General features: G+C 43.3%; 1 protein-coding gene across 3 annotated transcripts in view; it reads right to left on the reverse strand.

The window, feature by feature from the left end:
* Nucleotides 1-6,474: 6,474 nt before the first annotated feature.
* Nucleotides 6,475-15,430, reverse strand: part of LOC123168186 (uncharacterized) — an 11,024-nt gene continuing 2,068 nt past the window's right edge. The window contains exons 2-5 of one of the 3 annotated variants that reach the window (XM_044586057.1): nucleotides 14,081-14,327; nucleotides 9,967-10,061; nucleotides 7,579-9,170; nucleotides 6,475-7,462 (exon numbers count right to left, since the gene is read on the reverse strand). In XM_044586057.1, the coding sequence (XP_044441992.1) occupies nucleotides 6,764-7,462; nucleotides 7,579-9,170; nucleotides 9,967-10,061; nucleotides 14,081-14,327 (2,633 nt within the window). In that variant the 3' untranslated portion in view covers nucleotides 6,475-6,763. Of the gene's footprint in view, nucleotides 7,463-7,578; nucleotides 9,171-9,966; nucleotides 10,062-13,243; nucleotides 13,632-14,080; nucleotides 14,328-15,430 lie in introns of those variants that run through there. The other 2 variants (XM_044586058.1, XM_044586060.1) reach the window with 2 other exon arrangements.

The following is a 15,430-nucleotide window of genomic DNA, read 5'->3' on the forward strand; positions in this document are numbered from 1 at the left end:
GATCAACAATATGTCATTCACATATACTTATCAGAAATGCTGTAGTGCTCCCACTCACTTTCTTGTAAACACAGGCTTCATCGCAAGTCTGTATAAAACTATATGCTTTGATCAACTTATCAAAGCATGTATTCCAACTCCGAGATGCTTGCACCAGTCCATAGATGGATCGCTGGAGCTTGCATATTTTGTTAGCACCTTTAGGATTGACAAAACCTTCTGGTTGCATCATATACAAATCTTCTTTAATAAATCCATTAAGGAATGCAGTTTTGTATATCCATTTGCCAGATTTCATAAAATGCGGCAATTGTTAACATGATTCGGACAGACTTAAGCATTGATACGAGTGAGAAACTCTCATCGTAGTCAACACCTTGAACTTGTCGAAAACCTTTTGAGATAATTCTAGCTTTGTAGATAGTAACACTACTATCAGCTTCCATCTTCCTCTTGAAGATCAATTTATTCTTGATGGCTTGCCGATCATCGGGCAAGTCAACCAAAGTCCACACTTTGTTCTCATACATGGATCCCATCTTAGATTTCATGGCCTCAAGCCATTTTGCGGAATCTGGACTCACCATCGCTTCTTCATAGTTCGTAGGTTCGTCATGGTCTATGAACATAACCTCCAGAACAGGATTACCGTACCACTCTGGTGCGGATCTTACTCTGGTTGACCTACGAGGTTCAGCAGCAACTTGATCTGAAGTTTCATGATCATCATCATTAACTTCCTCACTAATTGGTATATACGTCACATGAACCGGTTTCTGTGATGAACTATTTTCCAATAAGGGAGTAGGTACATTTACCTCTTCTAGTTCTACTTTCCTCCCACTCACTTCTTTCGAGAGAAACTCCTTCTCTAGAAAGGATCCATTCTTGGCAACGAATGTCTTGCCTTCGGATCTGTGATAGAAGGTGTACCAAACTGTCTCCTTTGGGTATGCTATGAAGACACATTTCTCCGATTTGGGTTTGAGCTTATCAGGATGAAACTTTTTCTTATAAGCATCGCAACCCCAAAATTTTAAGAAACGACAACTTTGGTTTCTTGCCAAACCACAGTTCATACGGTGTCGTCTCAACGGATTTAGATGGTGCCCTATTTAACGTGAATGCAGCTGTCTCTAATGCATAACCCCAAAACGATAGAGGTAAATCGGTAAGAGACATCATATATTGCACCATATCTAATAAAGTACGGTTACGATGTTCGGACACACCATTATGCTGTGGTGTTCTAGGTGGCATGAGTTTGTGAAACTATTTCACATTGTTTTAACTGAAGGCCAAACTCGTAACTCAAATATTCGTCTCCACGATCAGATCGTAGAAACTTTATTTTCTTGTTACAATGATTTTCCACTTCACTCTGAAATTATATGAACTTTTCAAATGTTTCAGACTTATGTTTCATCAAGTAGATATACCCATATCTGCTCAAATCATCTGTGAAGTTCAGAAAATAACGATACCTGCCGCGAGCCTCAACACTCATCGGATCGCATACATCAGTATGTATTATTTCCAATAAGTCAGTTGCTCGCTCCATTGTTCTGGAGAACGGCGTTTTAGTCATCTTGCCCAAGAGGCATGGTTCACAAGCATCAAGTGACTCATAATCAAATGATTCAAAAAGCCCATCAACATGGAGTTTCTTCATGCACTTTACACCAATATGACCTAAACGGCAGTGCCACAAATAAGTTGCACTATCATTATTAACTTTGCATCTTTTGGCTTCAATATTATGAATATGTGTATCACTACGATCGAGATCCAATAAACCATTTTTCATTGGGTGTATAACCATAGAAGGTTTTATTCATGTAAATAGAACAACAATTATTCTCTAACTTAAATGAATAAGCGTATTGCAATAAACATGATCAAATCATATTCATGCTCAACGCAAACACCAAATAACACTTATTTAGGTTCAACACTAATCCCGAAAGTATAGGGAGTGTGCGATGATGATCATATCAATCTTGGAACCACTTCCAACTCACATCGTCACTTCACCCTTAACTAGTCTCTGTTCATTCTGCAACTCCCGTTTCGAGTTACTACTCTTTAGCAACTGAACCAGTATCAAGTACTGAGGGGTTGCTATAAACACTAGTAAAGTAGACATCAATAACATGTATATCAAATATACTTTTGTTCACTTTGCCATCCTTCTTATCCGCCAACTATTTGGAGTAATTCCGCTTTCAGTGACCAGTCCTTTTGTAGTAGAAACACTTAGTCTCAGGCTTAGGTCCAAACTTGGGATTCTTCACTTGAGCAACAACTTGCTTGCCGTTCTTCTTGAAGTTCCCCTTCTTTCCCTTTGCCCTTTACTTGAAACTAGTGATCTCGTTAACCATCAACACTTGATGCTCTTTCTTGATTTCTACCTTCGCCGATCTCAACATCGCGAAGAGCTCAGGAATTACTTTCGTCATCCCTTGCATATTATAGTTCATCACAAAGTTCTAGTAACTTGGCGATAGCGACTAGAGAATTCTGTCAATTACTATCTTATCTGGAAGATTAACTTCCACTTGATTCAACCAATTGTAGTACCCAGACAATTTGAGCACATGTTCACTGGTTGAGCTATTATCCTCCATCTTGTAGGCAAAGTACTGTCAGAGGTCTCATACCTCTCGACACGGGCATGAGTATGAAATACCAATTTCAACTCTTGGAACATCTTATATGCTCCGTGGCGTTCACAACATTTTTGAAGTCCCGGTTCTAAGCCGTAAAGCATGGTGCACTTAACTATCATATAGTTATCATACCGAGCTTTTGTCAAAACGTTCATAACGTCTGCATCTGCTCCTGCAATAGGTCTATCACCTAGCGGCGCATCAAGGACATAATTCTTCTGCGCAGCAATGAGGATAAACCTCAGATCACGGATCCAATCCACATCATTGCTACTAACATCTTTCAACTTAGTTTTCCCTAGGGACATATAAAAAATAAACGGGGAGCAACATCGCGAGCTATTGGTCTACAACATAGATATGCTAATACTACCAGGACTAAGTTCATGATAAATTTAAGTTCAATTAATCATATTACTTAAGAACTCCCACTTAGATAGACATCCCTCTAATCATCTAAGTGATCACGTGATCCAAATCAACTAAACCATAACCGATCATCACGTGAAATGGAGTAGTTTTCAATGGTGAACATCACTATGTTGATCATATCTACTATATGATTCATGCTCGACCTTTCGGTCTCAGTGTTCCGTGGCCATATCTGCATATGCTAGGCTCGTCAAGTTTAACCCGAGTATTCTGCGTGTGCAAATCTGGCTTGCACCCGTTGCAGATGGACGTAGAGCTTATCACACCCGATCATCACGTGGTGTCTGGGCACGACGAACTTTGGCAACGGTGCATACTCAGGGAGAACACTTTTATCTTGAAATTTAGTGAGAGATCATCTTATAATGCTACCGTCAATCAAAGCAAGATAAGATGTATAAAAGATAAACATCACATGCAATCAATATAAGTGATATGATATGGCCATCATCATCTTGTGCTTGTGATCTCCATCTCCGAAGCACCGTCATGATCACCATCGTCACCGGCGCGACACCTTGATCTCCATCGTAGCATCGTTGTCGTCTCGCCAACTATTGCTTCTACGACTATCGCTACCGCTTAGTGATAAAGTAAAGCAATTACAGGGCGATTCCATTGCATACAATAAAGCGACAATCATATGGCTCCTGCCAGTTGTCGATAACTCGGTTACAAAACATGATCATCTCATACAATAAAATATGGCATCATGCCTTGACCATATCACATCACAACATGCCCTGCAAAAACAAGTTAGGCGTCCTCTACTTTGTTGTTGCAAGTTTTACGTGGCTGCTACGGGCTGAGCAAGAACCGTTCTTACCTACGCATCAAAACCACAACGATAGTTTGTCAAGTTAGTGATGTTTGAACCTTCTCAAGGACCGGGCGTAGCCACACTCGGTTCAACTAAAGTTGGAGAAACTGACACCCGCTAGTCACCTATGTGCAAAGCACGGCGGTAAAACCAGTCTCGCGTAAGCGTACGCGTAATGTCGGCCCGGGCCGCTTCATCCAACAATACCGCCGAACCAAAGTATGACATGCGCTATGACAGAGCTGCATACGTGGACGATGCACCTTGCGGATGTCAGAGGGTGCCGTCGGCGTTGAGTCCGCCGGTTTTGCCAAGACCGGAGGAAACCCATCGAGCACACATCAGTTTTGCCAGAACCGTGTGGCCGTGTAGGGTCGTCACCGTAGTGACGCCGTGTCGATGCAGTCGTGCCGTCATGAATAACGCGGTCGATGCCGTCGTCGTGACGCGGTCATTGCCGTCGTCGAGGTCGCGTCTTGCAGAAAAGTCTGTCAGAGGACGCTAGGTGTCCATCTTGTGGACGAGGCGGCGGCAATGTGTTGACGATGATGGTGATGAAGACCACGTTGATGAAGACCTTGGCGATGAAGTGTCGGCGATGCAACGGCGTGTCGACGATGATGCGTCGCTTGGAGGCTCCCTCGTGGCGACGGGTATTGATGGTGTGTCGTGCTGAAGAAGACGATGAAGAATTGCACGCTTTGCACACCGGCTTGGCGTGTGGATGATGCATGTTGGGTCCGTAGATGTGCTCGGCAAAGATTTGTTTCTTTTCTTGATGTAGTCGTACAGCTAAGTGCAGGGATTCAACTCGATGAAGAATATCTGGTGCAGATCATGGCGATGTCGTCGTGCTCGTTGCAGGTACAGATCGGCGGCGTAGGTTGACGCAGGAGGTGATGTAGCTCGATGGCTTGGTGCAGATGCAGATCGGTCGATGTAGATGATGGTGTCGCGGGCGTCGTAGTTGGCTAGCAGAAAACTGCTCTCCCGTGATCACAGACGTGTGTCGTCCGTGCGCTGGAGACCGGTTCGAGCTGCAGCGAAGAGATTGCATCTGGCCGACGACCCAAAGCAGTAATTAGCATAGATGGAATAACCTGCATGCAAACATGTAATCTCCTAATCTTTTTGGGTCCACGTCCATTGGTGGATGGGTTTGCACGCGGTTGTTGCCTGCCCCGGTCGAAGTCGACGTGCGGCTGGGCTAGAAGGAGCCTGCCGCGCGCGGCGTCGCCTCATTGAAGCCGGCTGCTCCAGCGCCTGGTCTCGGCGCGTGGCTGCTCTGGAAACACACCGTCGTACCCACGTTGAGCAGGCCAAGAAGCTCAGTGATTCTGGCCTGCTCGAGGACGCTCGCAGGATCGGATCGAGGAAGACTCGGGCGGTCGAACGGCTCGTGGCTGCTTGTATAGCTTGGCGATGCATCGTCCGAGTGGAGGTAGGTTGGCGGTGCAGCCGCTGCACCGATCTGCTCGATTTTCTTCACCAGATGGGATCAATCTAATAAGAATTTATTTGGCTAATGGAAAGAAATCAACCTAATATAATTTGGTCTAACAGAAATTCGAGATTCTAAACTAATCTAAAGAACCAATCTAATCTTTGATTAGATCGGGTGCCGCGCCCTCGGGGAGAGGAAATTAATCTCCCCGGAGACGGCGCGCTGCGGAAGTGGTGGAAGGTTCTAGGATCGGCGTCGTGAGACTAACCTCGAGGTTGAAGTGTGCACTTGTTGCAGATGTATAGGCTTTCGACCACTTTTCCTTATAATCTGGCAAGTTCTCATCTTCTTAGTGAAAAGGCGGGCTTAAAATTTACTTAAAAAGTAATGTTATTTCTCTGGTCTAGACGCAAAATGGATGTTGGTGTTTTTTCTTTTTGCCGACCGTACTGGAGGCGGTTGTGTCGGACACGTACTCGAGGCCATTAGTAGATGCAGTCAGTACTAAATTTAAACTAAAATCACGACGAGTAATTTGGAACGGAGGGAGTACTTGTATAGTAGGAATTCAATTCTACTCAACTAATCTAGTCTACAAAATGAGCTAGCGCGGGAATCCTTAATTGATTCAGTCTTGCTAAGTCTCAGATGATGCTATATCCGTGAGATACTACATTAAGATCCGCACAGAATCTTTTTTTTCAGTTTTTTTTCTCTCTTGCATGTTATGTCACTTGACTGAGAACTAGACACATCCTGATTGATTAGTGAGGAAGAAGTACTGCTATGGTAATCATGGAATCTCAGCACATTTTGGTGTTGCCGCCTACATCTTCTTTGTTCTACAGAGAAAACTAACTTTGTCGCCGCGATCCCTCTCAAGAGCGGAGCATATTAGACTACGTCATGCTCTCTTCCTTCAGTTCTATCTAAGCCATGCTGTGGCTACATATTCAGCTAGTCCCTTTTCCGTTTGATGGGCATAAAGTCAGGCAATCTGGCTTCTTTTCCAAAAACTCAAGAGCAAACTCAGAGCAGAACCAATTGTGCTAGATAACTAGATAGTCTCCACATCGCACACAACCTTTCTTCATTACAAAAGGTAGCAGTACCAAACATAAGTAACTGAATTTAAGTTTCATAGTAACAAACACAACTTAGAGATACAACTGACATCACCCAGGACGGATCTTCTGTTCGTTATTCACTCTCTCGCAATCACAAAAACAGAATGCCGTTGCCGGTCGCATTACACACACAAACTCCCAGCGAAGGTTTGAGAAATAACAGATCATGCGTAGCATAATGCATAATAGGCCGAGGAGTAACAAGTCTTAACTTGATGAGGATTGCCCATGCTCAAAAAATAGATGTCCTAGATGGCTGGGCTCCATGATTTCAGACTATTTTTTCCTTACTTGAAACCTCAGGTTGCTGTTCTTCTTCCCGAAACAGTACACACAGGTAACCGAGAATATCACTTTCGCTTGAACCTGATGAGGACTGCCCCTGCTCAGTAATTTCATATTCTTTTCCCTTGATTGAAACCTCAGGTTTCTGTCTTTGTTCCATTGGATGCAACAGTTTACGTGCTTCTTGCACGAGGGTACTGAGAGTATCAGTACCATCGCCTCCAGATAAATGCTCAAAGGCGTCAACATGGCTCATATCTCTGCAAGCTTTGTCCAGTGAGTTCGTCAATCTACCAAGGTCTTGGTCAGAGTAGAAATGCTTGTGTCTTATCATGGATTTGGCCATCTTAGCAGTATATTTCACGATTCTGAGGCAGTCCACCACCGTGGAGTCACTGTTCCTTTCTACCAATTCAATGAGCCTCTCCGGTAAGTTAAACTGAGGATCTTTCAAGCGAACTGCATCAAGCAGAGGAGCTAAATCATCTTCTTTATCGATCATTTTGTGGTATACCGTGAAGCATAGAGACAGCAAGGCTGCTTGCAGTTCCTTATCCTCGGGTTGCACACCATTTTGGGCATTATCTAATGATGAAACAACACTAGTGTTTTGCCTTTCTACGTCAGCATCCAGTGAGACATTTCTTGCTCTCTGCCGCTGTGCAGGAAGCATTTTCAAGAGCAACTGCAATGCCAAAGAAGTTGTATTTAGTTAGTTTACCTAGAGTAACAATTAATTCAAGACATGGTATATTATATATATGAATACGTGAAAATTTATTGTTAGTCGAGAATGATTACCCCTGGCATGTAATCGGTTATGTGTCTCTTCAGATTCTCAAATAGCTCATTTTCCACCGCGTGGAGCGGTAATTCTTGGCTTACGATGTAGTGACTACATAGACCCTCCAGGATCCCTGCTGCACATATTCTGAATTTATTCCTTTCCTCAAAATATAATGCTCCGATAATCCTCTGAGCAGAATCACCATTTTGTTCTAGGATGATGTTTCCTTCTAAGATGGTCTTTGCGTTGCTTTTGCTCTCTTTGGAGAGCATGAGAAGCTTTTCACCAGCCAATCCTGTGATGTAATCATCCTTCCTGTAACCAAGAAAGATGCCTAGTAGCTGCACGACGATATTTTCTTGGCCTTGTATTTTTGTGATGAGAAGAACCTTCATGGCTAGTATAAGCCGTTCTTTATGACACTTATCACAGATGAGAATGGTCAGCATGGCGCTGATTGCTTCCTTGTTCACTATGATTTGGCTGCACAGCTTTTCGCCACTATTTCCTGTAGCAGTATTGAGCCAGGTGCACGTCAATCGCAGTGATGCATCTACAACATCGGACCATTCATCATGATTAACACGGTGCAGTAGGTCGCGGCTTAGAGGCCTCATGATCATGGAAACTAGACCATTTATGTGGCTCATGACTCTGCAGTTGTCCTCGTCGGTGGCGAGCTTCTCAATAATAAACAAGCCTTGCAGCATGAGCTGCTTGTATTCATCCACCTCATGCAGAGAGGCATCCAGCAGGGAAGATATGCATCTGATCCCTCCAGGGAACTGTTTCAAATGGATGTCGCCAGCAAGCGCGCACACAATCCTTGCGGCTTTTTTCCTCATCTCTGCGTTGCATGGGCTCCTGGAATCGAGCGCCTTGAGCAGTTTCTGGAATATCTTCCCAGAGGACGACGAGCCAATCAGCCGTTCTTTCACCATCGGCATGCGCGTGCCTTTTTGCTCCTCCTGTCTCGGGGTGTGTATGTTGACATTGACATACCCGGTCCATACGGTAACACTTGTGCTGGGAAGGTCCTCGGGTGACTGAGGAGAGTCATCATATGTGATGAGTGTGTCCAGGATCCTTGTCCCCGAAAGGAGGTCATCCGGTGAATGGGACTCCATCAGCTGTAGTGCATATGTGATGAGGTTCCTTCCTCTAGCAAATGAACTGTCCTTGTCGCATCCAATCCTTAACTCGTCAAGGTAGCCCAAAACAGGCGAGTAATCCTCAAATCTGTATTCTTCGGCCACTTGGTTCGCTATCCTTCTCCCTGCACGACCCAGCATTATTCTATAAAACAAGATGGTACCTTGGAACACGCCTAGGATGTATAGCACAAAAAGGGCCGGATTCTTGTTTGCTCCGTCTCCATCGGAGCTGCCATAATCACGCTCTTTTAGACGCCACACGCAACCGGCACAAGTGATGTACAATCCAAACCCATAGATAGCTGCTAGCAGGCACAATATATTGGCGAACGCAATTCCTTGAGCGATCTCTAGGACAGCACCAAGCACATTTCGTACCATAAGAGACCATCTGCCAACTGGGGCTGGTAGGCATGGCATACAGGACCTCTCGTTTCTCCTTACTTGTCCACCTACATATAATACATCCCATAATAACATTTAAAACTTTCACATGCTTGAAAATATTTAGACTCTTCACCAAAACAACAAAAAGCACCTTTACTTCTACTCCCTCCATTCCCTTTTGTAGTGCGCGTTAAATTCCACAATATAGTGTTACAAATAGCAACAGAGGGAGTACTTGCAAGTGGGTGGGTGCATCTAGCTAGCTAGATGCATCATGTTGCAAACTAGTAAGCTTTTGGGTCTGTTAACTTGGTGGATGGTTACATCACCTACCCAACTCGGAACGGTAGGCAGGATAACGCCATGGTGGCAAGCAGACCTGGCCATGAGATGGGTTTGGCTAACATGTGTGGCACATGAGGAAGTTTTGCATAGGTGTAACTACTAATTTATGAGTGTTATTTTGCAAATTAAGATTATTAATTTTGCAATGAAGAACTTCTAACCATCATTAGACCGGTCACACTAGTCTGATGATGATACTATCTCCCCAATGCATAGTATCATATGGTTAGTAGTAGCTGGTTATAAGTGTATGCCCAATGTGTATATAAGAAATCTAAATTGCCCATTGTGTATATACAAGTGCTCTGTCCCCTGATGGGCCACCAGCCCATCAGTGATAACCAAGTCACCACTGGCCATAACTTCCTGACGAGTCGCCACCCGTCAAAGTAGAGCTTTAATATATTCTGCCGGCAAATTATAATTAGAAAAAGGCCAAAATGTGTGCACTATAAAAAACAATATTTGTGTGAAACAATGGGTAAAACTAAAATAAAGTGGAGGATCTGGTGGTACCTTCCCGTGTGATTGTGATTGTCACGGTATGCAAGAAGCCCAAGCATAATCTTGGAATAGCAATTAAATTTTCACTCAGATGCATATCAAAGACCCTGTTGGATGTTCATGTTTTGGAAGATGTCAGCATGGTAGATGATAAAACCATTCTAGCCAAACATCATTCATAAGTTGTGTTTGCAATCAAATATCATCCGGTGTTTAGGGTAATATACTTTGGTGCTTTCTCTTAACTATGTCTATAGAAGACTCTAGATAAGGCATAATATTGTGGGAATCGGAATATCTATGTTTGCACAAATTGGACGCAACTTGGATGAGTTTAAAGTACTTGTATGGTGGGAGCGTCATCCTTGATATGGTAGCTACGACTATGTAGAAATGATATAGTTTTCAGTGGTCAAAATTCTTCTCCATTGCAGGTTATCTACCGATGTATGCACTTGCTCCATTCGTAGTCTACTCTACAACGACTGGTACACCGACCGCTGTTTGCGATGATTTGGACATGTTTCAAGAAGGTGGCCAAGGATGTTTTTACCCCACATGGGTGGTGGCATAATCTACGTATAGGCACTCCACCCACTTCGTCTTAGGCATAGCTTCGGCCTTGTAAGACTTTGTTGTTGCCATGCCTCTTCGTCTTAGGCATCATTTCGGTCTTGTAAGACTTTGTTGTTGCCAGCGTAATACTTTGTTGCGTAACTGGCAGGAAGTAAGAAGTGTTGTTTTTGTACTAATGAAGAGACAGTCAAACACCTATTTTTCCAATGCAAGTTTGCACGTTCTACGTTTCCACACATCCAAATAGTGTCAAATTTGTATCCGCCCATAAGTTTCGACAATATTTTTGGTCATTGGTTGGACGGTATTCCAAATAGGTTCAAAACGCAAATAAGGGTGGGAGCGTATGCCATACTATGGTCGCTTTGGCTATGTAGAAATGATTTGGTTTTCAATGACAAAAATGCTTCTCCTTTGCAGGTTATTTTCTGTTGTACGCACTCGCTTCATACGTGGTCTACGCTACAACGAGCGGAGTACAAACCTCTGTTCAAGGCGGTGTGTACGCGGTTGGAGCAGGTGGCTACTGAGGTTTTTACCCAACATGGGTGGCAGGATAATCTCCGGATCGGTCCACCACCCCTTTCGACATAGGCATAGTGTCGGTCTATATGACTACTGTCGCCGATTTGTCGGTTTTTTCCTTTCTTTTTGTCAGACTTTATGTGTTTGGCTATGTGCATGCTAGTTATGCAAAGGCCGGATGTTACTCATAATGCTTTGTATCCGCTTGATGCTACATTTTGAGATAATAAAAGCACCCTTTATCGAAAAAATGCTTTGTTGCGTGAGTTCGTTTTCTCTGTATGCATCCTAATTATGCAGAAACTGGTTGTATGCTCATTATGCTTTGTATCCCCTTTATGCTACATTATGAGTTAATAAAAACACCATTTATCATAAGAACAAATATGCATGCACAATATCGAAGACGAAGTTGATGCCTCTGACAGTGAGGACCGGATATAATGACAAAACAATCTCGATGATAGATAAGGATTTGGGAGCATATAGCATTCAAATTGTATGGTTATTTTTTTCTTTTTGAAATGTACAAAAATGGAGGTAACAATGAACGCCCTCTATTCCTATGAATAGTTAAGGATGAGGGCGTTCGACCCCAAGTGGGCACCATTTTTCATATGAATTATCCCTTAGTTTTGTACTATTCACTGACAGGTGGGACACAATGGTCATGGAGATGCATAGTGACGTTTTAGGGGCTTTTATGAGATTTGGTACTAATTTAGGGGGCTTTCTGCAAAAAAGACACTCCAGCCCCGCCCAGTCACTGACAGTGGGCTTGGCGCCACGCTGCCACGCGCCGTATATGGCTGCATATAGGAATTGAACTGTACATGCTCGCTGAATCAACTTTCGGCACTATTTTTCATTATGCTTCAACTTTCGGCACCAAACTGCACATGTTGTGCAACTTCATGTAGCACAAATTGATTGATCTATGTCAGAAACATGAAACTTTCTCAATGTACTACCTCCATCATGGTTTATTGGTCACTTTTGTATTTTGTGCCAAAATTTGACCATAGATTTAGCTGATAAAATATTAATGCATGCCATCAAAAATTATATCGTTGGATTCGTATTTGAACATAGTTTTCAATGATACTATTTTTTTGTGACATGCATTAACATTTTGTTAACTAAATTCATGATCAAAATTTGGCACAAAATATTAAGGGGACCAATAAACCAGAACGGAGGTAGTATTTCAGAAGTGCTCCAATCAATTAATTCCCCCTTCCTAATGGACAATATAACGCATTTTGGGATGCAATATCCATGGTTCAGTTTAATTAGTGGACCGTCATGCTTGCAAGAGATATGCAAATTCATATGTTAGTCTTTTTCTTCTCTCGCATTTGTAAAGTTTCAAATCTTCATGTAGGATTTCAACCGACCCTAATTTCCTACTCCCACCGTATCAAAATATAACATGTTTTTATGTAAGTAGATTAGGAGCACTTGGCGACTACGCAGTCCGAAATCACTGCCGATCGTCTGCATGCTTGGGATGCGCGCCACTCTTGTGGAAATGAATTCTTACGTGTGAATACCGGACCAACACGTATAGCATACTACTCCATCCGTTCCCAAATATAAGTCTTTTTAGACATTTCAAATGGACTACAACATATGGATGTATGTAGACATATTTTAGAGTATAGATTCACTTATTTGGCTCCGTATGTAACTTGTTGAAATCTCTAAAAGGACTTGTATTTTGGAACGGAGGGAGTAGCAGACTAGCAGTGCATGCATGTCCTTCGTCATTTAATAAAGCAGCTCAGAACAGCAACAGTAATTTATTGCTATGAGCCATGCAAGTTCGCCGTCAAAGTCGGCTTAAACACTGGTGGTGACCGTCTCGATGACGGCCTTGAAGAGGATCGCTGCATCGTCCATGAGAACAAGCCCGTGTACTCACCACCGCCCGTGAGCCAGACGCAGTTCGTCTCTGGCCTACTAGCCTTAACTACTCCAAGCTCCAAGAAAGCCCGTGTACTCGCCGCCGCTGAAGAACCAGACCCAGTTCGTCCCAAACCTACTACTCCCTCTGTTCCTAAATATAAGTCTTTATAGAGATTGCACTAGATGGACTACATACAGAGCAAAATGAATGAATCTAAACTTAAAATGCATCTATATACATCCATATGCGGTTTATAGTGGAATCTCTACAAAGACTTACATTTAGGAACGGAGTGAGTAGTAGGCTACTACGTTATCAACAACTCCAAGCTTCGAGAAAGGCAGCTTATGTCGTCGAGGACTGCTTCCGTGGGAGGACTTCATGCATGTTCGTGCACGACTCAGACTCGCTATACCGTACCAGCCACCAGCAAGCCCTCCTCGACAAGCTCGACCTCGAGAGCTTGACCAACGAGGTGACGCAGAGCTCACGAAACGTGGTGCGGGGCAATTGGCTTGAAGTTGGAAACGAGGGAGTTGAAAGAAGAGAGGAGGAAGAAACGATGAATGCATTGATTAAAGATGTTGCCGTTACAGGAGTAAAGACAGCTTTAGTTGCTGGTTGTTGGGCGCTGTAACAGACGTGCTGGGGCCCGGAGATAGACGGTACAGAGAATATATCTATGCATTGAACTAAAATTAAAGAATACGCTCAATCCACATATAGTGGTACATATCCCGATGCATATTGAACGGTGAGATACCAGGGAGGTGAGCCCGCAGTCCAAACATGGGCGGGCCAACAAGAAGAACATAGCTTATGGGCTGCTGTTTTAAGGCCCAAGAGTAGATGTATACTGTATAAAACTTCATGGGCTGGGCGGGCCACGGCCCATTCAGCCTTGCTGAAGCTCCGCCAGTTCCCGCAGGTGCTCCTACGCACTTTCCATGTTTTTATAGGCTTTGATATAGAGGTAGTATATAGGCTTGTTGCTTTGGAACACAAAACCGAAATTCTCTCATAGGTTGTTGGACACACCTACATGATAAATTAAAGAGATGGCCTCCAACTGAAGTTTGTAAAGAAATTAAGCTACAAAAGTAAGCAGAGACTAACCCGGCAGTTTGTACGAGGGTAATCACCGTGAGAAACCAAAAGTCCTTGGTATTTAGCATAGACACGAAACCACCAAGAAGGACGACGGTGGTCCACGTAACCACTAGGACGCTCACCCCTCTCATTGCCATCCACAAGTACCCCATAAATGTTGCATAGCAATTGATATGCTTTACTTCCGCCCATTTGGAGTCGTCGACAGAATTGAGGCCAGCCTTTCTCTCCGTTGAGAAAATGGCAAGAACTTCTGAGGAAAAGGCATAAAGCAAAGAAGACATCAGGAGTTGAGATCGACTGAAAATGAAATCCGTTGTATCAGCAACCTTAACAAGCTACTAATAACTTAGCTAGCATGATTTCGAAGCAAACCACATGCTTATTTATTCTATTGAGCAATGACCAAAAGACAGGTCGTCTTCTTAACTGTCGGCCAGCCTGTTAAGCTCAGCGGCAACTAGTAGCATATTTGTGTCCTCCCAACTCGTATACAAATTAGCTCAACATATTTTTCCTGTGGCAAACAAAAGCATTCATATATGGCCCAATCTCGAGATCGTTGCATATTTGGAAGATTAAGGTTCCCTTGCGTATTAAAATTTTCATGTGGTTTGTCCACAAGCAAGTAACACTCAACAAGGACAACTTAATTAAGAGGCGATGGGTAGGTAGTTCACGTTGTTGTTTTTGTGATCATGATGAAACAATACAACATTTATTCCTTGAATGCCCACTCGCCAAATTGTTTTCGAGAACAATTTATATAGCCTTCAACATTAATCCTCCAGTTGACATTGAGTCATTATTTGGAACGTGATTAACTGGGGTTGAACATACTACTGCGGCTCGTATTCGATTGGAATATGTGCGCTTCTATGGGCTATATGGAACTGTAGGAATGATTTGATTTTTAACAGACAACACACTTTAACTTTCTTGCAAGTCATCTTCAGAGCTACCGCATGGATCCGTACGTGATCCTTACTCACTCCTTTGGAATTCAGGGAGCCTTTGGTTACTGGGTGCAACCAGTGGGAGATGGTAGCACTGGCTATATTCAACCGGTTCGGATGGCGATCGCATAACAGGATAGGAGTTTAGGAAGCTTATCCTTCATATTGTCATTCCGGTTGTGATTGTCGGCATGTACTTTTCTTTTTCATTTGCTTCGCTCCACTTGCGAGCTGTAATATTTTTATGACTTTATGCTACTTCGTGGATTGTTTAATAAAATGGCTGCATGCATCATTATGATGCCGAGGCCGGGGGTACGCCTCCATTTAAAAAAAAAAATCATTCCATAAGCAGTTGGCCAACTAAGTGTAGTTATGCGATGCACTCAAATTGGTCAGT

Source organism: Triticum aestivum, chromosome 7D (assembly GCF_018294505.1).
Source record: "Triticum aestivum cultivar Chinese Spring chromosome 7D, IWGSC CS RefSeq v2.1, whole genome shotgun sequence".
Lineage (NCBI taxonomy): Eukaryota > Viridiplantae > Streptophyta > Magnoliopsida > Poales > Poaceae > Triticum > Triticum aestivum.